Source organism: Notothenia coriiceps, unplaced genomic scaffold, assembly GCF_000735185.1.
Source record: "Notothenia coriiceps isolate Sejong01 unplaced genomic scaffold, NC01 NC01_scaffold00014021, whole genome shotgun sequence".
Taxonomy (NCBI): Eukaryota; Metazoa; Chordata; class Actinopteri; order Perciformes; family Nototheniidae; genus Notothenia; species Notothenia coriiceps.
This window is the reverse complement of record NW_011346722.1, coordinates 356,729-383,097: the sequence shown is the minus strand read 5'-3', so window position 1 is coordinate 383,097 and position 26,369 is coordinate 356,729. Positions and strand designations below refer to the sequence as shown.

General features: G+C 40.8%; 4 protein-coding genes across 7 annotated transcripts; 2 read left to right on the top strand and 2 right to left on the bottom strand.

The window, feature by feature from the left end:
* Positions 1-73: 73 nt before the first annotated feature.
* fastkd1 (FAST kinase domains 1) lies at positions 74-6,741 on the bottom strand. The gene is made up of 15 exons (XM_010774477.1): positions 6,439-6,741; positions 5,804-6,317; positions 5,640-5,708; positions 5,348-5,473; positions 4,869-5,267; positions 4,659-4,769; positions 4,127-4,258; positions 3,564-4,041; positions 3,365-3,473; positions 3,165-3,293; positions 2,942-3,073; positions 2,745-2,858; positions 2,321-2,465; positions 485-599; positions 74-379 (listed from the first exon to the last, which is right to left on the bottom strand). Exons 2-15 carry the CDS (start codon positions 6,139-6,141, stop codon positions 284-286), a joined length of 2,493 nt encoding a protein of 830 aa, XP_010772779.1. The 5' UTR covers positions 6,142-6,317; positions 6,439-6,741; the 3' UTR covers positions 74-283.
* A 491-nt stretch (positions 6,742-7,232) lies between these two features.
* Positions 7,233-14,384, top strand: ppig (peptidylprolyl isomerase G (cyclophilin G)). Of its 2 annotated transcripts, none has more exons than XM_010774475.1 (13): positions 7,233-7,371; positions 8,856-8,939; positions 9,307-9,381; positions 9,477-9,584; positions 9,879-9,923; positions 10,010-10,097; positions 10,206-10,235; positions 10,326-10,465; positions 10,609-10,786; positions 10,875-11,060; positions 11,150-11,240; positions 12,172-12,305; positions 12,603-14,384. In XM_010774475.1, exons 2-13 carry the CDS (start codon positions 8,879-8,881, stop codon positions 13,585-13,587), a joined length of 2,121 nt encoding a protein of 706 aa, XP_010772777.1. In that variant the 5' UTR covers positions 7,233-7,371; positions 8,856-8,878; the 3' UTR covers positions 13,588-14,384. The 2 variants fall into 2 exon arrangements, with proteins under 2 accessions (XP_010772777.1, XP_010772778.1); XM_010774476.1 differs by having other exon boundaries at positions 7,248-7,374; positions 8,860-8,939.
* A 1,362-nt stretch (positions 14,385-15,746) lies between these two features.
* cfap210 (cilia and flagella associated protein 210) lies at positions 15,747-20,700 on the bottom strand. 3 transcript variants are annotated; one of them, XM_010774471.1, is made up of 10 exons: positions 20,586-20,700; positions 18,979-19,047; positions 17,981-18,189; positions 17,681-17,854; positions 17,377-17,582; positions 17,137-17,293; positions 16,923-17,062; positions 16,645-16,837; positions 16,252-16,416; positions 15,747-16,170 (listed from the first exon to the last, which is right to left on the bottom strand). In XM_010774471.1, the coding sequence occupies exons 1-10, from the start codon at positions 20,608-20,610 to the stop codon at positions 15,829-15,831; spliced, it is 1,680 nt and encodes a 559-aa protein (XP_010772773.1). In that variant the 5' UTR covers positions 20,611-20,700; the 3' UTR covers positions 15,747-15,828. The 3 variants fall into 3 exon arrangements, with proteins under 3 accessions (XP_010772773.1, XP_010772774.1, XP_010772775.1); XM_010774472.1 differs by lacking the exon at positions 20,586-20,700 and having other exon boundaries at positions 18,979-19,175; XM_010774473.1 differs by lacking the exon at positions 20,586-20,700 and having other exon boundaries at positions 17,981-18,215; positions 18,979-19,019.
* Positions 20,259-25,034, top strand: phgdh (phosphoglycerate dehydrogenase). The gene is made up of 11 exons (XM_010774474.1): positions 20,259-20,570; positions 22,273-22,421; positions 22,505-22,570; positions 22,656-22,710; positions 22,868-22,966; positions 23,051-23,183; positions 23,268-23,416; positions 23,514-23,666; positions 24,211-24,349; positions 24,562-24,689; positions 24,786-25,034. The coding sequence occupies exons 1-11, from the start codon at positions 20,433-20,435 to the stop codon at positions 25,017-25,019; spliced, it is 1,443 nt and encodes a 480-aa protein (XP_010772776.1). The 5' UTR covers positions 20,259-20,432; the 3' UTR covers positions 25,020-25,034.
* The last annotated feature ends 1,335 nt before the right edge of the window (positions 25,035-26,369 follow it).

The following is a 26,369-nucleotide window of genomic DNA, read 5'->3' as shown; positions in this document are numbered from 1 at the left end:
ATAAATATTGTGGAAGGTTTTAATACTTTTATCGTTGTTGTATGAGAAAAGTCACAAAAAAAAGATAGTGATGCTTTATATTTAAAATACCGGTACTTGTTTTAATACAAAAGCCAAAAAATATACAATCTAGCTTCACATTAATGAGGTTAGAGTTGAAAATAAGAAGCACTTGATATATGATAACAGCAGTAGTGATTTCCAAACTCTGTTAAGTCTGAAGACGTTCAAAACCAAACTCAATGAGTTTAACATTACTTTCAATGTTCAATAAATAAGGCCTTTAGGAAGAAAGCTTTCCAAATAGGTTCTTCTTTAGATATTCCTTCCATGCGTTCGGAGTCGAAAGCTCCATCGAGTTCCATTCAAAGTGAGGGACCTGTTTAAAAACACAAACAACTATTGAGTGTGACTGACATATCACATTTTCAGTGTAAGAGATGTACCACACTTCCACATGCAATCTTATATTACGTATTCTCACCTGAACCACAAGGTATCCCAGAATTTCAAGGTGTCTTTTTTTCATCAGAGCATCCCCTCTCAAATGGTGAGAGTTCTTGCAAAAGGACTTGGAATCAAGGAAGTTCACAGCAACTCTGAGTGATAAGAGAAAGGAGGATGTCAAACATACAGTTGCAAGAAAAGTATGTGAACCCTTTGGAACTACCTGGATTTCTGCATAAGTTGGTCATAAAATGTGTTCTGATCTTCATCTAAGTCACAACAATAGACAAACACAGTCTGCTTAAACTAATACCACACAAACAATTATATGTTTTCATGTTTTTATTGAACACACCATGTAAACATTCACAGTGCAGGGTGGAAAAGGTGTGTGAACCCCTAGGATGTGAACCCCTAGGCTAAAGACTTCTTCAAGAGCTAATTGGAGTCTGGAGTCAGCCAACCCGGAGTCCAATCAATGAGACGAGATTGGAGGTGTTGGTTAAAGCTGCCCTGCCCTATAAAAAATACACACCAGTTTTGAATTTGCTATTCTTAAGAAGCATTGCCAGATGTGAACCATGCCTCGCACAAAAGAGCTCTCAGAAGACCTACGATTAAGAATTGTTGACTTGCATAAAGCTGGAAAGGGTTACAAAAGTATCTCTAAAAAGCCTTGATGTTCATCAGTCCACGGTAAGACAAATTGTCTATAAATGGAGAAAGTTCAGCACTGTTGCTACTCTCCCTAGGAGTGGCCGTCCTGTAAAGATGACTGCAAGAGCACAGCGCAGAATGCTCAATGAGGTGAAGAAGAATCCTAGAGTGTCAGCGAGAGACTTAAAAAGAAATCTCTGGCACATGCTAACATCTCTGTTGACGAATCTACGATACGTAAAACACTGAACAAGAATGGAGTTCATGGGAGGACACCACGGAGGAAGCCACTGCTGTCCAGAAGAAACATTGCTGCACGTTTGAAGTTTGCAAAAGAGCACCTGGATGTTCCACAGCACTACTGGCAAAATATTCTGTGGACAGATGAAACCAAAGTTGAGTTGTTTGGAAGGAACACACAATGCTATGTGTGGAGAAAAAAAGGCACAGCACACCAACATCAAAACCTCATCCCAACTGTGAAGTATGGTGGAGGGAGCATCATGGTTTGGGGCTGCTTTGCTGCCTCAGGGCCTGGACAGATTGCCATCATCGACGGAAAAATGAATTCTCAAGTTTATCAAGACATTTTGCTGGAGAACTTAAGGCCATCTGTCCACCAATTGAAGCTCAACAGAAGATGGGTGATGCAACAGGACAACGACCCAAAGCACAGAAGTAAATCAACAACAGAATGGCTTCAACAGAAGAAAATACGCCTTCTGGAGTGGCCCAGTCAGAGTCCTGACCTCAACCCAATTGAGATGCTGTGGCATGACCTCAAGAGAGCGATTCACACCAGACATCTCAAGAATATTGCTGAACTGAAACAGTTTTGTAAAGAGGAATGGTCCAAAATTCCTCCTGACCGTTGTGCAGGTCTGATATGCAACTATAGGAAACGTTTGGTTGAGGTTATTGCTGCCAAAGGAGGGTCAACCAGTTATTAAATCCAAGGGTTCACACCCTGCACTGTGAATGTTTACATGGTGTGTTCAATAAAAACATAAAAACATATAATTGTTTGTGTGGTTTTAGCTTAAGCAGACTGTGTTTGTCTATTGTTGTGACTTAGATGAAGATCAGAACACATTTTATGACCAATTTATGCAGAAATCCAGGTAGTACCAAAGGGTTCACATACTTTTTCTTGCAACTGTATGTCATTTCTGAGTGGTATACTTTATCATCTTTTATATTTCCGATAATTCCCTACCGCTGAGCTCCAGGTGTCAGCACATCCCTGGTGGTATCCTCTGAGCTCGTTCCCCAGTGAACCTTTCCTCTGTCTGAGACCTTCAGAGTGCTGGGCCCGCTGTAGGGCAGCGGCTGCAAGTGCTTGTCTAGAACGCATTCAAAGTCTGAAAAGACAAAGACATGGTCATATAACATAAAGATACATCTCTTTTTTGGGGCCAAGTTTGGGGAATGTCATTAAATGGAAAAGTCATGCCGTTAACAGTTATCTTAAATCTTTTGTTCATCATGAGTAATAATAAAACACTAATACTTATAAAATGACTTGCAAGCATAGAGGCTACCTGTTTTTTTTACATTTGCAGACTTTTTGAGAGTAGAAACATGTGACACACATCATCAAATTACTGTTTATCCGACGGAAATACTCCAATATTACTTACCTACAGTGTAAAAGTATGGGGTGACAACTGCTACTCGGACACAGTTAATGCCACCGAGAACCTCACACAGCATCTTGTGGATTTGCTGCTGCATAGGACTTGCAGTGGCTTTCCCTGAAAATAATTAACATTTTCACAGTGTAGATGCATTTGAATTCCATGCTTCGTAACCAAAAAATGGTTCCATCATTGTATACCTTGCTTTTGAAACTGCTGGCAGTAGTTCTCATGAAACCACGGCACCTGGTACTCAGGACACTCGAGACACACGGCGCGGTTCAGCTCCATGAGGCGCAGTCTGGTCCGCATGGTGACGGTATCAGGTAGAGCTGCAGGAAGTAGGGACAACAATTACTCCTGAAATGGGAAGTGCTTGCATCTCAAGTTGAATTTATTTTTTTAAGCTAAAAGGGGATTTACTTTCGAGTTCGGCGTCCAGCTTTCCCAAAAACTCTATACTGAAGATTTCTCTGACTATTTCCTCAGGAAAATAGTCAGCCACAGCCAAAGTGTACCCCAGGTGAACTAGCATATGTGGTTCAAAGGAGCCTACAGACAGAAAGAAAGGTGTTAGTGCAAGCTTAGAATAAGGATAAAAAAGTCTAAATGAATCAACTTACTGATATGAGCAGTCACACACTGAATAAAGCCATCATACAACTCGTCTGGTGTATCATAATTCAGTACACTGAACGGGAGAAGGATGGCATGTATTTCCCGGTAGTGAATCTGAAAAAAATACAGGAAAGTATAAAAGTACTCCTAATATATTTAACTATTCCAGAGTAAACATAGGGGGATGTCCATAAAGGAACCTACCTTGTCAATGTCTTTAATGGCCACAGTGGCAATACGGTCCAACAGGGGAGGGCAGATGTGATCTATTTTGGTTAGAAAGAGGCACAACGCCGGCACATTGGTCCAGTGGATTTGGTCCATCATCCTCTTCAATGTGACCATCGTCTCATCCAGCAGCATTTCCTCAAACCACTCTCCTGAAGTGTACTTGAGCTCTTCCAGCAGCGGTTCCAGCCGCTCGGCCTTCTGCAGCCTCTCGCGCACACAGTGGTTCAGGGTCTTCAGCAGAAGCAGCAGAGTGTTGTGGCGGTAGGAGGGTTCATTATGCAACCACTTGGCAACGGAAACAGACATGGTGTTGAGGTCATTGAGTTTGCACTGGGTCACCACTGCCTTTACCCGGGAGATCACGCCCTCCTCAAGGCGCTGGCAGGGCAACAGGGAGAGAACACGGGTCAACATGGTCACCTCGTAGGGGACGACGCTGCACGCCATAAATCTGCAAAATAAAGTGGAAGCAGGCTGAGTTTAATTAAATCAAATAATAAAGTGACATGTCCTTCTTAGCTGAAAGAAACACTTACTCGACCAAAATATGTCTTAGTTTAGCGAAGAGTTCAGGGTTCCGGTATTTCAAATGGAAAAGCACTTGGGTGAACCGTGCGACCTCCACTGGCTTGTAGACATGGAGGTTCCTCTGGATCACTGATGCAATTCTGGAAAAGAAATGTGTAATAATTACATTTTAAATATTGATATAAACCACATTATGATAAAGATTTTTGACAAAATACCTGTGAACAATATGAGACAATTAGAAATAAATGTGTCACAGCTCTTTAGGCAAACTATGTATAACTGTAATGGAGACCTTGTACCTCGAAATTTAGATATCTACAATTTGATGACAACTTCTTCTGCAGAGAAAAATTGAGATACGATCAGAAGCACGAGAAAAGCTAAATGGGCATGTTTCTGAGGTAAAGAATGAACATTTAACTAAAAGACTTGTCATTGCTGTACTAATATCCGTTTTACCATTTAAAGTATCTGCAGTAAGTAGATATCGGCAAAAAGATTGGCTCCACTTATTAAGATAAGACATAATAAACTCACTTGTTCAGTAAGCTAATATTCCTGCTCTGAATTACTTGTAGAGCTTCAGCTAAAGCCAGAGCCTGATGTGGAGTGAGCTCATCCGCCAACAGGAGGGCAGTGTTCTCCAACCTGAAGAGATGACACCACATTGGAGAAGCATTAGACTGAAGAACTGCAGTAAATGGTTAGATTAAACTCACTGATCCCTACACTAATAATGACACACACCCGTCTCTGATCTCCTGACTGGCCATCGGAGCCAGAGCGACAAACAGTTTGGTAAAGGAGTGAGGATCCGTGCTCGAATCAATGAGTTCTGTTAGTCTTGGTTTGACAGCCAGACTGAAGTCACAGCTGTTGAACTGCAGACCCTGATACAGCCCCATGATCATGCAGATGTTTTCTGCATCCAGCCTGGACATGTTCAGTAAGATAATCTTGTTGCACTTGTCCAGCAGGGGCCGGTAACTGCGCTTTATGTTTCGCATGAATTGCACTATTCTCCGCGGGTTGTTAAATTTAGCTGGATCCATGTTATCCAGGAGTTCTTCTGCCCTGTTAATAAGGGCATCTCGAAGCCGGGGAGACACCAGGGACGACATGCTGACCATCAGTGATGTCAGGATCCTGGAAAAACATGATAATGCGTTAATGTAATATATAAAAAAGGTACTTATAATCCATTAAACATTTGTTACTTGACCAACCTGGCATCATCAATGGACGACAAACTCTGATCCACTATACTGGTGATGTGGCCCATTAGCGGACTGCTTTGAAGGTGCAGATCAGTGAGACATATGGAAAACTTGGATAGGGATTCCATTGGAAGTCTGTGAATTCCAATTCATTTGTTTTAAAACCATTATACACTTCACCAAACAATTTTGACAATATCAATTTTGGTAATGTATAAAACAAAATGCTTATTTACCTTTTTATAACATTTACAATTTGCAATGTCCATAATAGTTACCTAAGAATGTAATGCAAACATACCTGTCTATTCTCAGCCATGCTTCTGAAACTAACTGCTGAACAAGAGAGTCATGGCCATCCACATTAAACCTAAAAGATGAATAATAAAACAGTTTGTTATTATGTCTATAAAATACATCCAAAAACATATAAATTAAAATGATTTAGGGTATATATTCTTGTACCTGAGGAAACTGTAAAGCGTGTCGACCAACGTTAAATCATCCATCAGAGCAATTTTGTTCTCTGCCAAAACCCGGAGGGTTAAGAATTGAGGATGGGACCTGATGACCTTAAGAGTCCTGAGCATTTGTGGCTTCTCTCTCTGAAACTCCAACAGCATCCCCACAGCTGTGCTGACATGGTTCACTGTAAGCTTGGCCTTGTTTTTACCCACCACATCCAAAACCTGGTCTTCAGCAGCGCATACCTGCAGCTGCTGCATAACCTGGTCTCGGTTAACTGTCCTCCCTCCATGAAGGAGCCTCCGAAGGAAGGAACTACCACACCTGAGCCTAAACATCACACTGAAGCGGGCTCAAATTAAGTATGCACTGGGACCTTCATTAAACAAACCCAGTCCACACTGTGCATCTGAATGTCAAACCAACAGCCAGGCTTAGCCAGTTGATATCACAACAACAAAACTATAGTCTGGAGGAGGCATATGGTGGGTGCTCTACCAGGGACCTGTGGACACTGAATACAAAACAAACACATAAAATATACACATCAAAATATCTTAAATTGTTTTGATTGTATAAAACAAATGCAAAAACACGTGCATGACAGTTAAGTAAGTTCAGTGTGACATGCTGACCTAAGGTTCAGAGCGTTTCATCTCGTAGACAGCCCCATTCACAGATTTGTATGACTTTCCTTCAGTGAACGGCAACACTGCAGTGAGCTACCCGTTGCTAAGTTAACGCGATATTCACGTGGATAAAGAAAATATGTCCTAACATTAGTTACAAAGCCAAAATACACGTGTTACCTGAATTATTTGCTATATTTCTACAAATTGCAGATATCCAAACATTACATATCTAACACAAATAGAATATGACATTAAAACCTCTTATTCAAAGTCAATATTAGCCAGCATGGATGCTATAATGTTTCACTTCCGTAGCCAGTGACATAAGGGACAAAGGGATTGTAATACCCTGGGTCATACCTTTCAGGCAGCCGCTCACGCATACTGGTGAGCTCAAAATCGCCCTTGTACAAGGCAACCAGTTGTCTAGGCTAGGCTAAGGTGGTTTTCCAGCGTTAAAATATTGCTTAAAAGTGCTTTATGTCTGTATCACTTACATACAAATACAAAAATTGTGTAACGTTTAAAAATATTTCAACGTTACATTCCCAATTTTCCCTGGAAAGGGTGGCTAACTTTTAACGCCATGCATTTAAAGGGAGACGGAAGGGGTGTTTTGTATATTTTTTTTATGAAAGATCAAATAGTTTGGTGTTATTCCACTCCTTGCTTGCTGTGTGGAAATGACCAACATGAGCGATGTGGATAAGCAGCCTGTCAGAAACATGTACCTGACAGACGAGTTGCAGGGCATTTATTGCCCCCTGTTTCTCAGATACGTGACCGTCTGCGTTGACTGGCGCACGCTTCTTGAAATACATTGACGTCCCAGCCGCGCCATCTTTAGAAAACAGTTAGTCCAACACTGAATGAAACTTAATTGTCGTCGTCTGTGAAAGCTGTTCGCTGTATGGAGTGATATCCTTGTGTTTCCAGGTGATGTGTGTTTGCATTGATCATGTCTTAGCGACATGTGTGCAGTTAATATGTCGAAATGTAATAGGAATCCCAGTAACATGTTGTCTGGTGGATGCTAGGTAAAGTTGCTAATGCTAACACTAGGCCTACCGTTAGGCTGACGGTGTTTGAAACTATAACGATAGAGTCCAGATTGGTGAATGTGTGAACATGTTTGATTGATAAACACGAAAAGGGGTTTCTTTAAATGCGGATCCACGGGTGAAGTGATGCTTCAATAGCGTTGCTAGTTAGCTAGCTGATTATGAAACAAACGAGAAATAGCTAGCCTCGTTCTTTTTATATATTCGAGCAGTCAAATCAGCGTTAACTGTGTCGGTAAGGTTTATGTTTATTTTATATGCTTCAGGAAAAAACCTAATGTTTGTCTTTGCACCAAATGTTCTTATTAGTATTACAAGTTCAGCTGGTCAGACCTTATAGGTACGCAGTTTTCTTTTTTAGCTAATACTGACTGTTAAATGACAATTATAAGCTAAAAGTGAGTACACTGGTGGAACTATATCTTTTACAAAAGTAATAGTACTAAAAGCACAGTGTAAAAATACTCCGTTACAGGTTCAAAAGTCCTACAGGCATGTTGTGTAAGATAACAAAAAACATATCGCCATCAATATATACCCAAGTAATCGGAAGTGAAAGTACTGAAAATGCAGAAAAGCCTAATTCAGAAGTCTTTATAATAATCATATATTATTGCTGCATATATGCGTGCATCACTTCATTGTTGTAACTGGTAAAGCTATTTTACATAATATACTGCTGGGAATTGTAAACTTTAATAATGCAAGACCTGGGTGCGAAGTAACCAGTAACTAAAGATCTCTATATACTGATGTTAAAGTCGCTCGTGTTGCTTGATAGCTCAGTGGTTAGAGCTGGCGACTCGTGTGCACATTTCATTTCCTTGTAAGCCAGTTCGAATCCCGAGCCGGCTGTCTCTCACCCTCCCCCCCCCCTTCTCTGGCCCATTAAATCGCACTGCCAAGTGACTGGGTTTCCTCTATCATGGTCTTCCAATCTCATTCCAGTGCCAGATCGACCTCAGTTTGCAGAAGGGATGTGCTAGATTACTGGCTCCCCCCTTTCGAAGACCGAGAACAATTCTTATTTTATAACTACAGTATCAGTCTAATTATTAATCCTCATAATTGAATTATTTTGTCCAGAGGTTAGGACTATAGATGTCACAATTCTTTGGCAAATGTTCACATGAAATTGTCCGCCATTTTAATTGTCCAACTATCTTAAGTTGTATGGAAATTCCCTTTCTACTTTGTAATATTTCTATTCTGGAAACTATGACTTTTATCAGTACTGTATAGGACAAAAGTGGAAGTACTAAATAAAGTGCATAACCTCAAAATTGTACTTAACTAAATGTACTTATTTAACCACTGATTGTCAGTTAGCTTCATGTTATCTGTGTTTCTCTTCTTCAGGTGTTTGATCAGTAAAGGTGATCATGGGGATCAAGACTCCTCGCTCTCGGGTCTTCCTTGACGTCGGCATTAGTAATGTGCTCGGTAAGAATTTTCCAATACTTAGTAATATAAACGCTCTGTTTGTTGAATAACAGCTACATAATAATAGATTTTAATACAATAAATAATAAAATAATAAAACTACAATAAATGTTGCGTCCAAAAATGTTATGCTGTCATGTTTTTGTTTGAACTGAAAAATGGTAAACTAAAAGTTGTTTCCTAATATAAGTCTGCCTTCATTGATATGAAATGGATTGGACAGAAGGGTTTCTGGAGGACATCTCGTAATGATGTTGTTTTTAATATGTATTATACTGCATTAGTTTTAGGTAAATGTACCTATTGATTACTTTTAGGTCATTTCTTAACATGGTGAACAAAACTAACAATGTTGTTTTTCTCACAGTTGGCAGAGTTGTGATTGAGTTATTTTCAGACATCTGTCCCAAAACTTGTGAAAACTTCCGATGCCTCTGCACAGGTAAACAATACATCTATCCACAAGAAGATGCCAACCTTTTACTTCATAGCAGAGTTAAATATTGATTACTGATAATTGACTGTGGTTCCATTCAGGTGAAAAAGGCCTTGGAAAGGGAACCATGAAACCCCTGCACTACAAAGGATGCCTGTTCCATCGAGTCGTAAAAGACTTCATGATTCAAGGAGGAGACTTCAGCGAAGGTCCGTTAATAAAGTTAGAAGGGTGTGCATTTAGTTTTTAACACTTGTAATTTAAGTCAAACATATTTAAAGACTGTGAAGATATAGTTAATTATTCCAAGTTTCTCTGTTAATAGCATCACAAGGCTGTCAATTCGTATCAGCTATATCAGCATCCAATAATGATGCATCAACAAACTTCACATCAACCTAACCAATCTCTGACTACCAGCCATCAAATGTTTTATACCACCATAAATCTCTTTCCTGCTGTAGCCCCCTTTCTCATGTTTTCTCTTTTCTCTAACATCATAGGAAATGGAAAAGGAGGAGAATCCATCTACGGAGGCTTTTTTGAAGGTAAAGAGGCCACTGTCAGCTGTCAGTTGTTAACCAAACCGACGTTGGCTTCAAGATGGCAGTACAATCTTCTCCTTTTCCCCCAGATGAAAGCTTCGCTGTTAAACACAACAAGCAGTACCTGCTGTCCATGGCCAATAGAGGCAAAGATACAAATGGATCGCAGTTTTTCATGTGAGCACTTTATCAACACATTAAAGATTTGATGCATTATTTCCTCTTTCTCTCATAATAATTATATGTGCTCTTTTTTCTCTTGATTGGCCTGCTCTAACTCTTCAGAACAACAAAACCTTCTCCACATCTGGATGGGTGAGTGCAGCTGGATTTCAATGCATTGTGCACTTTGTTTTACAAAGATCAATGTTGCTAAAGCTCCCCACCACTCTATTGTTTTCTCAGTGTCCATGTGGTTTTTGGTCATGTGATTTCTGGCCAAGACGTTGTTCAAACCATGGAGAACCAGAAGACAGATCCTAATAGCCGGCCGTATGCTGACGTGAATGTTATGAACTGTGGAGAGCTCGTCCCTAAATCTAAAGGTTTGTTTGGGGAACTTTTTTTAGTGGTTTTTAAATATGTTTCCAACACTTTAAATATTATTTTCCTGCAAATGTTGTCCGAGCACATACAGGTTTCAGAATGTATAAAGCCGTGCCTCTAACAGACTCTTTAATTATTGCAGCAAAGAAGGATGAAAAAAAGAAAGATATGGCGCCTTCCAGCTCCAGCAGCAGCTCCAGCGACTCTGAGAGCTCGTCACAATCCTCCTCGGATACAGAAGAGTCTGAGAAGGAATCTAAGAAAAAGAAAAAGAAGGTGAAAAAGCTAAAAAAGAAACAGAAGAAGAAGGAAAAGAAAAGGTAGCTTTTTTTTTACTGTCACATTTTCCCCAGTCTAAAGTGTGATCGGTACTTGGTGTCTTGATTCTGAGCCACAATGCTTTCCTAGGTCGGAGGCTGAGAGCGCTGAAGAGAAAGAACAAGAAGAGCTGGTTACCTCCACTGTGCGTCCTGAAGATATCCCAGCCATCCCAGAGAACCGATTCCTCATGAGGAGGAGTCCCCAGGCGGTCCAGAAGAGACAAGACGAGTCTGACAAGGATCCGCCAAGTAGAGATGAAAGACCCAGAGAGAGGCGAGTCTGCCCACAAACAACCGTTGTGATCACAATCCAAACATAATGCCTTGGTCGGTAAATGTAATGCCTTGTTTTTCTCTTCCTAGTGCTGGCATAAGATATAATTCTCAGTCATCCTATAACAGAAGACTTGCGATGACAAGATCCGGGAGGAAGATAAAAGGCAGGGGTCCACGGGTAGGTACACTGCACCAATAGGAAGAGCTCAGCTAACATGTGTTGCTCTTTTTCACAGTTCAATTCATGAGTGGCTTTTAGCTTGTGTTTCTTGCTACTGTGGCCGAACGAATATGGAGAAAAAAATACCGTAACTTCAATAACGCAGTGATGCAAAAAACTTTTACTTCCCCATCCATAAATATTTTAATGCTGTTTTCTAAAATGTCTGTATTGGCTGCACTGCCAAGTGACTAGACTTCCTCCATCATGGTCTTCCAATCTTATTCCAGTGCCAGATCGACCTCAGTTTGCAGAAGGGATGAGCTAGACCACTGGCTCCCCCCTTCCGAAGACTGAGAACAAAACACATTTATAGCTACAGTTAATATAACTCTGAAACCGCTGTTTCCACTGTGGGCATTAAAGGTGGGGTAGGTCATTCACTTCAGATACACTTGTTGTTATATTCCATGGAATGCTCTTAACATCCCGATAGCAATGAATACATGAAATGCTTTGACAATAAATACATAAAAACATTTCATCTGTGGAAGCCGTGGCGCTGTAAAAAGCACGACCAATCATCTGAGCCGGTCGGGCTACAATAACTGGATGGCCTGCGTCCATCTTGTGCACAAACCTATCTCGTGCTCATTGGTCATGTTCGTGTGTGTTGGAGGAGGGGCTATGTAAGGAAGTCTGAAGGAAGGGGCAGATTTTCTTCGGCTGCGTACTTTCAAATTCTAGCGCACTCGAGCTGGTTTCTCCATTCTTACCTACCCTACCTTTAAGTAGCTTGTTTATCCCATAATTTAATTGTGCTGTCAGTTTTAGCTAGTCTCATTTCTTCACAGCCAATGCGCACAAATATCCTGCTCTATATCTGTGTTTAAGTCAGTTTCTGTCTGTTTAGAAGAGAGGTAAGTGGTTTGTAATTTCCCTTCTACAGCGCTATCGGACTCCATCTCGCTCAAGGTCCAGGGATGGTTTCCGCCGCAGTGAGACTCCTCCACACTGGCGTCAAGAGATGAACCGTCAGAGGATGAGGGCGGTCCCCGGAGAGCGCTGGATAAAGGGAGACAAGTAAGAGAATCCTCACTTTGTATTATTCACGAGTATATTAAAGTGCAAGTCAGAAATATAGTAAAGATAATGGTGGTTGTGACACGTAAACTTTCAAAGCTAATCAAGTGCAATTGAACAAGATGCACTATGTAAGCTAATCATAGAAGTGTCCTCTGAACCCTTACGTTACGTGTCTGATAAATGAATGTATTGGCCAAGAACGTTATTGTACGGATGTCATGTAGCTTCATGGTGTTACCAGAGGTCAGTTGTCATGTTCTTCAGGTGGTCACATTCCCTCTGGTATGTTTTCAGAGGCGACATGGTTGATGCCAAAGAAGAGGCTGCTAAAGCTCCGAGAAGAGAGAGACGGACCTCCGACACAAAGCACGAACGTGCAGCTGAGGGTAAAAAAGAGAAGAAAAGCCGTTCGCACAGATCTAAAAGCAAAGAAAAGGACAATGCTGAAAAGGATGAAAAGCATAGCAAACACAAGACAAAGAAAAAAGATAAATCTCAAAGCCGCAGTAAAAGCAGAGAGAAGAGTAAGAGGTCGAAAAGCGGAGAGAAGAGTCACAAAGACAAAAGTGAGGACAGAAAAGGTCGCTCGAGGAGCAAAGACCGAAATAAGAAAGAGAAGCAGTCCGAGTCCGATCAAAGTAAAGATAGAAATAAGAGTCATGACTCTGAGAAAAAGCCTAAAGAGGATGCCAAAGGTAAAAATGGTGAGAAGATTAGGACAAAGTCACAAAGCAAGGAAAGACACAGTTCAAAAGATGAACATAGATCCGGTAGCAGAAACAGGGACAAGAGCACACCTGCTGTCTCAAAGGACAAAGAAGAAAAACAAGACAAGAGCAAAGAGCGGGGCCGAGAGCGTAGCAAGAGTCAGGAGAGACGGCCCAACAGCGAGAGGGAGAACAGGAAACGGGGAACATCCAGAGATAAGGAACATCGGACAAGGAGTCCAGACAGAAATAAACCCAGAGACTCCCACAGAGGCAGGCGCTCGAGAAGCAAGAGTCATAACAAAAGAGACGCCAGCAAAGATCGGTCGTCTCATAGGAAGGACAAAGAGTCCGACAGACAGAGGAGGAGACGTAGCAGCAGCTCAGACAGTGACAGAGAGGAGAAGAGGAAGCGTCAGAAGAGTCCAGATTCCAAACGCAGAGAAGGGAAAAGTACCTCCAGAACTAAAGACGGGAGAAGCCCAGCCACTCGGAGACCAGATAGCACGAAGGGCAGAGAGCGCAACGACAGCAAGAGGAATAAATCCAGCTCTAGCTCTGACAGCGACTGAGCTCATCACATCCTACAGGGATAGAAGTAGATTTGAACTGTCTGTCCCTTATCTTACACCCACTAAACTTGGAGTATGCAGCATCAGCTTTCCGTCTAGAGTGGGACGCTTGTAGAAAAATGTGTCAAAGCTACATTTCAAAACTGTCTGGAGACTGCTCAAACTTGCAATGGCCGACACTTGACTTGTTTTGGTCGCGTCTCTCACTAAGCGATGGTTAGCTGAAGCTGCACAGCTGGTTTAGAGGGTTAGATTAGTGACTGAGGGAAAGATTTACTGCGTTAGTGGTACGGACCAGGTGTTCTTTCAATTGTACATGACCAGAGGTTCTTTGAAAAGGCGTTTTTTTATTATTTTGGATTCATTGGTAAATTATATTTTGACTTTGCAATAGTTGACATTTCAAACTGATTTTATTGCAACACAGATCCTTTATAATGCATCTTCCCCCTGAAGAAATGTTCTCCTGATGTTTGTTTTCATTTTACTTGGTTGGGTTGTGGGATCTGTTCCGTTTCCAAGTTTGGCAAATGTCTCATGTTTACTCTTCAAGTTATTTTTTACTAGCAACGATCGATCCGGAAAAGAACACTCATAATTCCTTGCATGCTTATCCATGTCATAGTTAGATAACATATGTACATCCGTGGGTTTTTTGTTGTTGTTGTTTTTGTACATCCATGACCTTGAGCTGTAATCCTATTTGTTAGCCAGGTTTGATATCACCCTGGTTTGTTTTTTGAATAGAAAAAAATCAATGTCACGCTGTAAGTACAACATAAAAAACATTTGTATAATTTGTGTTTTGTGCAAGTTGGTTTTTAGAAGAGCCTGACTGTCGTTTAGCTCAACGTGGATTTGAATCAATTGCTTTAATATTCTGTAATAAATGCAACAAAAGGCCAATAAAATATTTAACATCCTAAAAAACAACTATAACAAGTAATCAACAGTAATAACATAATACAACTGCAGTGTCTACATTTTGTTATCCAAAGTAATGTTCACTTTCAGTTGTGATTAAAGCTGGAGTGTAAATACATAAAGACAAACATGCCTCACGAGTTTGCTCGGTGCTGATTCAGCCTATCCTCCCTCACTGAAGGGTTTTTATCTGGTGCGTCCATTTCATACTTTGAGCTGCTTCTCTGTTGCCATGGTCTCTCCCATGTTGTAATGACTTATTGCCAGAGGGGGGAGCCAAACCAACTGCTCTTGTACCTAATGAACCTGAACTCCCTTCGGCAGTGTTTGTCTAAAACCCCTCCAAATGTGGCTACTGTACAGAGTACAATGTACTCAAAGTGTAAAAGTTACACGTTATATTTTTCTATCAAAGCTCAACAATGGTCTCCATGACATGAGTTGTCTGTCCGGACATGGAGGCAACGTTTCTTTAGAGTACATTTGGTACAACCAGAGGTGGGAAGTAACTAAGTACATTTACTTAAGTACTGTACTTAAGTAACATTTCTAGATACTTGCACTTGAATATTTCCATTTTATGGTACTGTGCTTCTACTGCACTACAATTCAGAGGTACATCGTATCCTTTTACTCCACTAGGTTCATTTAATATCTTAAGTTACTTTACAGATTTGGATTTTGATGTGAAACATGATCAACTTTTAAATAAGACTTTAGTTGCACCTGGAGAAAATTCGCCTCTTATCTCTACCCTGCAGAATACAAAGTCATTGATACAAGCTGCACCTTAACCAGCTTTGATAACACGTTAATGCATCAATAATTATAATCGAAAAATAATACATATTATTCTGATAGGGGCCAATCTGCTTAAGAAGTACTTTTACTTTTGGTATTTTAAGTTTATTTTGATGCCAATACTTTGTAGTTTTACTTGAGTAACATTTTGAATGTAGGACTTTTACTTCTAACATAGTATTCCTACACTCTTGTACTTTTACTCAAGTACAGAGGCGGGAGAAGTACTCTGGTTACTACTGCCTGCCTGTCTTTCACGATACTGGACACCCACCTGGATTTCAATCCCACAATGCAATGCGTCTTTTCTAAATTTCAAAATCATGCGACAGTAGTGCTGAAACCATATACAGTATGGCTGAAACTGAGGACTAAATATAATACACTATTGAGTCTACTTTAGCAGTGAGAGAGAGAGGGATTTCACAAACGGCCTCAGTCAAAACATTTTATTGATGTTATCAAAACAATCACTGAGTTCAAAACTTTAAACCAGAATTGCCAGCTAGGAGAGACCTATGACCATGTGAACCCAAGTCTCATCTTGGCTTGAAGAATATTTCGTGCCACATTAATCCTTTTAATGTCCTGGGTGGCACCAGAGACATATTTGGGCATTTGAGCCCCAGTGTTGTCCTGAACGAGGTAGCAAGAAGCAGGACCGAGCCCTCCTCCGATCCCTTGCCCTGCCGCTTTGGAGAGAGGAAACACATTTCGCTGAGCCCCAGCCGCTGCGTTGATGAGGTCGTGAGAGTATTGTTGAAACAGGTGTTCTTCTTTAGCAATGACCTCTGCGTAGTCCTCCTGAAACTCTTGCTCCTCTCTTTTCCGCTGCTGGAGCTTGGCACCTTTCTTAGCCTATATTTGGAGGATAAAGGTGACATGTTAAAAAGGGCCATGAATCATGGAATGGTGTGGAGGAGATAGTTTTAACATTACCATTTCTGTAGCATTGGACTCATGTGCATTTCGTCCTTCTGCTTTCATCTTCTGAGCCTTCATTTTTTGTTTCTCTTCAAATATTCTGTCGGCCTCTTTCATGGCCTGAAGTGTGCCCATCATGCTTTGTTTGGTTGTTTTGTCCTTCTGCTCCTTCTTTTCTTGCTAGGGAAACACAGTTTGTGAAACAGGTGAGAACCTTTTGTTACATGTAGGGCCGGTCCTGACATATTTGCTGATTTTATATTACTGCATTTAAACATGTTTTGGTAGAAACCGAAGTTACATGTATGAACCTGAAAATAAGCATAATATGTCCTTATTATAACTACTTTATAAAGAGCTTCATGCAACCGTAGTATTTTGCAGGTGCAATATCTGAACTTGTGTTACCATGAATTCCCTGTGTGCAGTTATTGACTCCAACATGGCCGCCTTCTTCTCATCCTCCTCTCTCTTCCTTTGTGCCAGTTTTTCATCCTGCTCAGCGACAGCCTTTGCGATCCTCTGCTCCTCGTTGTCAGTTTTCTCCTGCTGAGTGACAGTCAGCTTGTTCATGGTCCACTCTCTTCGCATCTGGGCCTCACTGAAAAACATGTCACACGTATGATCTTAATACACAAAGGATCCAACTGTAACTGTATCACTTCAGATGTTTTGCCGGGCCTTACCTGAACAATTCCTTTTCTTTTTCTTTCCGTAACTTTACAATTTTTTGTCTGGAAGAGAGGAACATTTTTATTTGCTCCTCTTCAGCCTCCTGCTTCTTTGCATGTGTTGCTCTTATGAGGTCACTGTTGGCGACGTGTTCCTGCATATACAGATTAAACATTAGGTGTCATAAATGATAAAATTACTAGATGACCTGTGCTGCTAAGGCCCTACCAGGTGACCGTGCATAAGGTTTCTCCTCAGCTTTGCTTTTCTTTCTTCTTCCATGTTTTGCTCCAAACGGTGGAGTTCTAAAAGGCCTTGGGCTTCCTCTCCGTCCTTCCTGTTCTCCATCTTCTCACGCTCTCTCACTTGCTCACGTTCCTTCATCCTAAAGAACAGGTATCATTTTCTCATGTGGCATGTGTTTGCATATCTTTGGAATGCCTATAATGTGTCTGATGTGAGACTTACTGGTTTTTCAGGTGTCCTACCACAGCCTGTCCCTCCAGTTTTTTCCGAAGTGCTTTCTCCTGCTCCTGTCTCAAAGCTTCATCAATATCGGTCTTTTCCAGATCCAGAAATTCTTTGTCGACATCTTTAGAGGCACTCTTGATCTTTTGCTTCAGTTTAATCTGCGCCTCCCTCTCCTCCAGCACCTCAGTCAGCAGGAGGGCACGCTATGGAAGAGGTAACAATCATTAATTATCCCAAAACATCAACATACTGTATAGCCAAACATGTACAGGTGACACAATATTTCTCATGCGATACTAACGTGTAGTCCTTTAATACGGTTGGTTTCATAATAGAGCTGAGTCTTGGCTTTTTCAATGGCCTCTTCACGCTGCTGCTGCTGAAATTTGGCCTCTTCTTGATCAATCATTTTCCTTTTTTCCTCCTCAGCCTCCTCCCGGTTCTTCTTTGCCTCTAACTTTTTTTGCCTTTGACCCTTTAAAAAAAAATTCAGTGTATTGACCTTTTGCTCTAGGCTGTGCTTTTGTTTTGCAACATTTTAAGCAGGTAAAAATGTAATACAGCAAATAAAATCCTTGAAAAATCTGTACAGGAAACTTACAGCGATGGTATTGGACCAGAGTTTCACCACCTCCGTTGACTGCAAATGCAGGGCCTCTCTCTGTTTGGCTGCCTCCTTCATATCCTCTTTGTCTTTATCAACCCGGTTCACTTCATCTTGAATCCTCTGCCATTCTCGTTTGCTTAAGACAGTGACCTGTCGGAGGTCTGGGGGTTCGATCATCCTGCTGGGTTCCTCAGCTGAAGATACTAATAAAACAAATGTAGAAATAAAACTAGAATTATATTCAAGCACCATCCTCTTTGTGGAGTATGGATAGTTGAGTACATTGCTGATTCATACTTTAAAATAGTCATATATTCCAGTAAAAGCTTTTCTCCAGAATATGCATATTTATTTCTTCCAAGTTAAAGTTACATTCTGTCATTACACAAGGAATTAAATAGCAGATTTTGTAATGATGGAGATGCTGAAAATGAGGTATGTAGGCCTATGCCCTGTAAAAACTAATAATCTGATTCAAGTTATTTATGTATTGCTGCTAAATGAAATGTCCCAATTTAGGTGTGTTGTGTGGTGTTTCTATTTCTCTACCAGAAATATATCAAGTGATTGTTAAAAAAGCTTTAAAAGAGCAATTATTACGCAGACCAATACATAACTCTTAAAGTTATAATATGGGCAAATACAATAATAACATTTCACAGGCTTGTTTTGTTGTTTATTTGCTTCATGGGGGAGGTTGCACTCTGGGATTTAAAATCCTGGCTCAGGCCTTGCATGTATGAGATATAAATGCATGCAAAAAATAGCACTGTGCAGTTCTCTATCAATCTACAGGAAGTTGTTTTCTGGCAAGAAGTTTGGGCATGCGTTTGGATGGATGCAATATAACTAAACAACATGTTCTCCAAGGCCCCTCCACATTTTCTGTATTGAGTTTTAGGTAAGTATTTCAAGACTGCTCTCTCCTTGAAAAAAATATTTTAGCCGTGACAGACGTTAGATACCTTTTGTAAAAGTAGATCAACTCTCACCTCTCTTACTGGAGCCTGTTCTTCGGCCGTGCTGGACCACCGATGCCATTTTTATTCGATATCTATAACCTAAAAAAAAGCACTACTCAATTGAATGTTGAAATGTTTCTGTAGCTAGTGTTAAATCCAGATTACAAACGGCTCTGTCAGTGTCCGCATTTGTTGTTGCGGTGTATCCAGGCAACGGCTGAACCAATCAGAAGCATTTCAGCTGATGGACACCTGATGGCGCTGTGGGACCCCAACATGTAACATCACACACATCAATGTCATAGAAATATGGCCAAACATGTTTGCCTCTTTCCCTTTGCACTTTTAAAATCATGCAAACATATATTTTAGGAAAATATGACTTGCTCAATCTGTCATAGACAACCGGGAAATCCAATACAATTGGATAGATATTACTTCAATAACAGTTTACTCATTGAATTGAGTGGTGGGACATCTGTTTTAAATAAAGATTAATCAAACAAATGAATGTTCAATCTAGACTCCAGAACTGCTTTGCTCTTACTGCTGTTCTGTTCAGGGTAATGGAGACAGGGAAACACCCCTTCACAATTCAATGACACAGATACTGTAGGCCTACCCACTCAAACAACTGCTGTACCAATAATCATACAGATTCATCGGCATACAATCAAATCATCTGTTTTGTAAAATCTAGTCTTAAAAAAATATGTACTATTACGACTGTGACATTCTGACAAACAAACATAAGGGGGCTGTCATGTGCAGCTTAATGAGTCATGTGATGAACAGCATCTCTTGAATTAAGAAGTGGACTTGACTGACCTGATCTACTGGTAAATAAAAACATGTATAGCATGAAGGAATTAACAATTACAAACTTGTAATGTGTATAATTCTGAAATGGGCCTTTTGCATGGCCTGTATAGGGAACTTTTACTTCAGGCAGTGCTGATGCTTATGTTGTTCTACTTAAGTATGATTTTGAATAAAGGGCTTCTTCTTGTAAAAGAGCATTTTTACAAAAAATGAGTGGTATTAATAGTTTTATATTGTGCTACACTTATTTTACTACTTTCTGTAACACTGACATGAGCCATTCCCTGCATAATAACGAGTTGTCTACTTGTTTTTTTTGGTATTGTGAATATAGGACATTCTGTACTAAAATACACATCATGAATGCCTGCTTAAAGTGATAAGCTATGCAATTTTTACAAAAGCCGTTTTTTCTTCCACCACTGTTAATGGCCTGGCACTACTTTGTTAAACTGGTTTCCAGAGGGCCTCCTCTATCGTTACATCAGAGCAAGAGCTACACGAGGGCGGGATAACTTTGAGAGGGCCGTCTTAAATCCCAGAACTCCTTTCAAAACCAGCAGAGGGAACCGACCAAGCAACGGTGTTCAGGAAAGGACCAGCCACCCGACGTTTCCAGACAACCAGCAACAAGCAGCGATCCCCGGAAGAAAAACCCCAAGATGGCCCCTATCTGCATCAAGACTGTTTTAATCAGTGAAAGTGTCGATCCTCGCTGCAAGGCGATTCTGGAGGAAAATGGCATTCGAGTTACGGAAAAACCCAATATGAAAAGGGATGAATTAATGGCGGAGATTAAGGTAAAGTTTGCACACCAGTGTCGCACAAAAGCTTGATCATGCATCGGCTGTCGTTTTTTATTCCTGCGCCACATATTTGAAAAAAAGTTTAGCTCGCATCATTTTAAAGCTTCTCCCAATCGACTTAGCTGTGCGCATGTCTTGAGTGAAAGTATTGTCAATGAAGTAACGCCTGTTTTTGGTTGTTTTTTCATACAACGTTTAATTGTCTGTACAATTATTTTTTTTATAGGCAATATACCAATACCTTTTTTCTCAGGTTTTTCCTCTGAGCCAGACACGTATTTGTCGGGTTTGGATGTGCCAATTGATTTTAGTTGCATTTAGCACCGCCCCTTGTGAAGCTGATGCAACTCATCCCTGACTTTACCAGCTGCTCTCCCATCACTTTCTCACAGTGCCACATGCAGCACATTGGCAGCTTTTGTCAATTTATTGCAGAGGGCCGGCTGTGCATGTATCAGAAAATAGTATTATGCCTTTGTAGCATTTTAGATTTGTTGGATCAGAAAGTATGGATTGCAATGAAATAGTTAGAATACAAACGTAATGGATACAACTGTTTCCATAACTGCAGTATGCAGGACTTGACTAACTTCTTGTAAGGGCCTTAAAAGGGCAAAAGTGAGTGGTTTTCTTTTGACTTATTTTTTTAACCACTGAGCCCTCTCTGAAGTGGGGTTGATTGGGGTAATTTTCTATAGTCTATCCACAGTAGATGGATGTAGCACACCCCATGTTCCTGGTTAACGGCTGTCTGACAGAAAGGTAAAGTAGTAAACAGATTATTTAGCTAAAATACATTTTGCTTTAACTCTGTTCATAGCAGAACATACTTTTCAATGCTGTAACTCCTGTTTGCTTCTCCAAACTGGGAACGTGCTGACAGCCATCTATTGTAGATACAAGTACAAGTGTGGACAAGTACCTCATGCAACCCAACTTCAAAACCTGAACTATTCCTAAATCTCATTAAGCCCACATTGTTCTTACTGCCCCTCATGTGTGCTGTCTGCTTTGAGTTATTTATGGTGCTTTCACATCTGGTGCTGGGTTGTTCCTGTCCTAATGATCTTCACCCAGTGCCGTTTTGTTGCCACTGGCTTTCTACAAACAATAAAAGAGGAGTTAACATGAAGTCATATTGAACAACAATACCTTATTCATTGGACAGTTTTTTTTGTCACTGTGCCTCCTGAGTATATTGCTTTTCTCTGTTGTTCACAAAATGTTATTTAATATGAGCAACTGTGCCTCTTTTAAACACAAAGCAAAGATAGAAAATGAGTCCAAAAGCAACATTTTGTTACTTGGTGAAAACAGACAATACTGTGTTGTCGAGCTGACCTGTTTCAATGGTTACAAATGTATCTTGTAAAAATGTAGGCCACACAGATCAGGAGATGGCTTTGTTTATGGCTCATGGTCAATTTTTTGATCAAAATGCTCCCCTAGAAGAATGGGGGCATCAAGATATAGTCTTGGTTTTAAGGCCCTTTTCATGACTGTTTGTTTTATGCTGTAGTGGCACAATTGAACAAAAACCTTTGCACTAGTCTAATATACTGAGCAGAGTGATTTAGTGGAAGGTTTTTGGAAACATGGACATTGACACTTTGTTGAGGTGTAAATCTAGCCTTTAATAAACTACCAACAGATATACAACTCCATGAGATGAACTGTGATCCTCTCTCCACCCTAGGACTACGATGGCCTTGTGGTCAGATCTGCCACAAAGGTAACAGCTGATGTCATCGATGCTGCTAATCTAAAAATCATCGGAAGAGCTGGAACCGGCGTGGACAATGTGGATGTTGATGCTGCCACCAAGAAGGGTATTATTGTCATGAAGTAAGTCTCCAGTCTATGTAACTTTCTTCCTGTGCAGTTTCAGTATAATGTACTGTCCATTAACTGTTAACTGTTTTCTCCAGCACACCAAGCGGAAACACCATCAGTGCTGCCGAGCTGACATGTGCCCTGCTGATGAGCCTCTCAAGGTGAGATCAGCCGTTGTCAACATGCTTTTTTTTAAGTGCATGGAAGTTCTGCACGAGTGCCATTATTATGTGGTTGTTTTTCCAGATTTGTGCCTCAGGCTGCCATGTCGATGAAGCAAGGGAACTGGGATCGCAAAAAAGTAAGCAGAGATTTTAGTTTGCCCCCATATGCTGTGCATGTTTGCAGTGGGCACACAAAGCGGTTACTGATGCATGGTCGGCTCCATTGTTCAGCCAGTCATCACTGATCAGATGTGAAGCTTGGATGAGGTCAATGTTTTTTTCCTAATTCTACAGTTCATGGGTGCAGAGCTCTATGGCAAGGTCCTTGGAATAGTTGGACTTGGAAGAATAGGAAAGGAAGTCGCCTCAAGAATGCAATCATTCGGCATGAGGGTAAGTTATACTTGACTAAACTGTTCACTATTTGCACTTGGTGATTGAATTATGCAAACATGGCTTTTTTTCTCCCCTCCTTAGACAATCGGCTATGATCCAATCACTCCTCCTGCGGTGACAGCCAGCTGGGGGGTGGAGCAGATGTCCCTGGAGCAGTTGTGGCCACAGTGTCACTACATCACTGTTCACACTCCTCTGATGCCCTCTACTGTCGGTTAGTCTCAAAGCTCTCATCATTACATAGCCATCGTTCATTTTACTGAAAATGTGAACCTCAATTGTATTTTTTTTGCCCAAGGTCTTCTTAACGATGAATCGTTTGCTAAATGCAAGAAAGGAGTAAAGGTTGTCAACTGTGCACGAGGGGGCATTATCGATGAGGACGCTCTCCTCCGAGCTCTGGAGTCCGGACAGTGCGGAGGAGCAGGGCTCGATGTCTTTGTTGAGGCAAGACGATTGGAACATGAAATTGTGTCATTTATCACTCTTTAATATTAATAAAAGGGTTTCTCCATCTTACTTTGTGATCATGCTTCTGCCACAGGAGCCTCCTAAGAACCGTCCATTGGTCGACCACCCTAACGTGATCAGCTGTCCTCACCTGGGAGCCAGCACGAAGGAGGCGCAGGCTCGCTGTGGGGAGGACATCGCTCTGCAGATTGTGGACATGGTGAAGGGCAAGAAGCTGGTCGGAGCAGTAAGTAACACTCCGTTCTACTTGTAACAAATTACTTCTCAGACCTTGACATTTTTTGTTGCCATACATATTGAAGTGTTACATTTTATCATCAACCTTTTTTTTTGGTGCAGCATGCAAGACATTTTACATTTAAAAGAAAAAAAAAAAAAAGCCATGGAAAATATAAATGCTAAATTACACGCAGTTTGATACACTTAGCTTGTCATATTTTAAAAAAAACAAAAACAAAGTGAACAATATTTGAAAAGCTACTTTTTTTTTTTATAAAGCAATTGTACTTTACACTTTATGTTTAATACCCGTTAACTTAATATCCAATGATTATTCTTTCTGTCAGGAGAGATTAAGTTGAGGTGAATGAAGACACAAAGGAGTAGACACAAATAAAAATACAATTTACGTTTTTGTAGGCACCTAAATTGTCAGACTTCTTAAGCTTCCTGTACAGAAAACAGGAAAATATGCCAGCACACCCAGTTCACAAAAGCACTCTACTGTTCATGTCTTGTTTTTATATTCAATTTTGTTCTCCTTTTTTTAGGTAAATGCATCAGTTTTGGCCAGCACTTTCTCCCAGGAATCTCACCAGCTGATCAAACTCGGAGAAGCCGTTGGAGCCGTGCTGCAGTCATGCACTTCTTCAAAGAAACCTTTCAAAAGTGTTCAAATCTCTACTCAAGGTAAAACCACTCGTCTAACCGGTTTAAGGGGCTGTCATATAACGTAGATAGAAAATATTGTAATCGTGTTCTCTTTCTCCCTCTAGTGGTATGATTCTGAAGCGATCACTGTTGTGTCTGCAGTTGATGGCTTTCTGCTGTTTTTCTAAAGTCCACATATTTAATTTGAAGTATTTAACTGTCAACACCATGCACAATTTTCTTTAAACCAGGGGATTGCATGAAGTCCTCCACTGGTTACATGACTGCATCAGTACTGGTTGGATTGCTGGCCAATGGATCTGGCTCCTGCCCGAACCTAATCAATGTGCTCAGCCTTGCCAAGGAGTCTGGAATCACGGTACAGCAGAAACTAATTCTGGCAAGTTCACATGACAATAACGTGTGTGTCTTCTTTTTTTTTTTAAATAAATTCTTCCTACATGCATTTCTCCAGGTAAACCAGGCCCACTGCTCATCTGATGCGGCAGGTGGTGTGTGTACGGTGGAGATCGTGGCCAACGGCAGCAGCTTCAAAGCCACTGGTTCAGTTCAGGGTGGCGTGCCGGTGCTGCTGGAGCTGAGTGGCAGTGTGTTCAGACAGCCGGTCTCTCTCACTGGAAACCTGCTGTTCTTTAAGGCCTCCGCAAGTCCACAGCTCCTGTCCTCGGTGGCTGGTAAGGAATTTTAGGATGAGGCTATTTCCCAGTAATGCTCTGGTGAAATCACACTGGTTTTGTTAGAATAAGGACATAACTGATGGCTACAAATAGTTGGTGTCTATATTAAAACCCTCCTATTGTCTTCGCTTTCCCCCCCCTTACTTTGGTGTTCGCAGTCAAATTTGACCGGTCCTGTTTTAACTGCTATTACATTAACACAAAATCCATTAATCATCACCAAATTTCATTTAACACCCTTTCAAACTGTGAATATTGTATTAGACTACTGGTATACATGAAACTGCAGTAAATATATAAAGAATAGACACTGAACATGTATTGCGTTTGCCAGGTGTGGGGGGATGGGCACATAAGAGCGGGAAATGTGTAGTGTGTGTGTGCGCGCCACAGGTGTGCTTCACATGCACATAAGGGGGGGGGACACACACATCTAGAGTATTTGTGTGTTTTATCTGATCCGGATGGTTACTAATTCCTTTTCTTTATGGCGGTCATTTTTGACCGTGAACATCATGGGTGTTACAAAGTTGACTAAATTATCCAAAATGCAATGAAAGTGGTGATCAGCAATTGTATATGTTCAAATGTCTACTGTGAAGGATATCATAAAGCCTTAATGCAATCGAATGTAAAACAAAAAGATTATGATTGATAAAAGTAGTAAATCGGTCAGATTTGACCCGAAGACAACAGGAGGGTTAACAAAGTCTGTGTGGATCTTAAGCGGGGTAAACAAAAGTGAGAGCTGTGATAAACTAAATATAAAACATACCCAACATTCTTAGTCAAAATTAGAAACCAGCAGAGATCCATCATGCAGTAAGTCAAGGCTGATTTCCTCTAACGGGGGTGCAAAAGAGGGGTTTGAGCAGTATAGAGTGGCCCATCTACTACCGCCCCATGGGACCTTATTTCTGAAAAATGATGTATTGAAGTCAATGGAGAGAGAACTTATCTTTTCGATTCCGTTTGAATTGTGCCATGAATCACACATATGATGTTTGTCAATCTTAAAAAATCATTACCATGTCAAAAAAGTCACAGTTTCTTAAAACTGTTGAAATATAAAACTATGAAAAATACGCAACTAGAAAGACTACAAATCCCAGAGTCGCGTACATTAACGTTACACATTACACGTGTTACTCACCGAAACCTTGTAAAGCCGGTCCCGCATGCTGGCTCTTACGGAACTGACTAACTCCCCTTTTGTGTATGTACAGCTCTCAACATGGCCAGACTTGTAGTGATTTTCACCTCTTTTAATACTTTTCACTTCATTCTGAAAGAAAGAGGTGAAATGTGCTAACGTGACAGCCATCTTGGTGTTGGTGACGTATGCAAGACCAGAGTTGTAG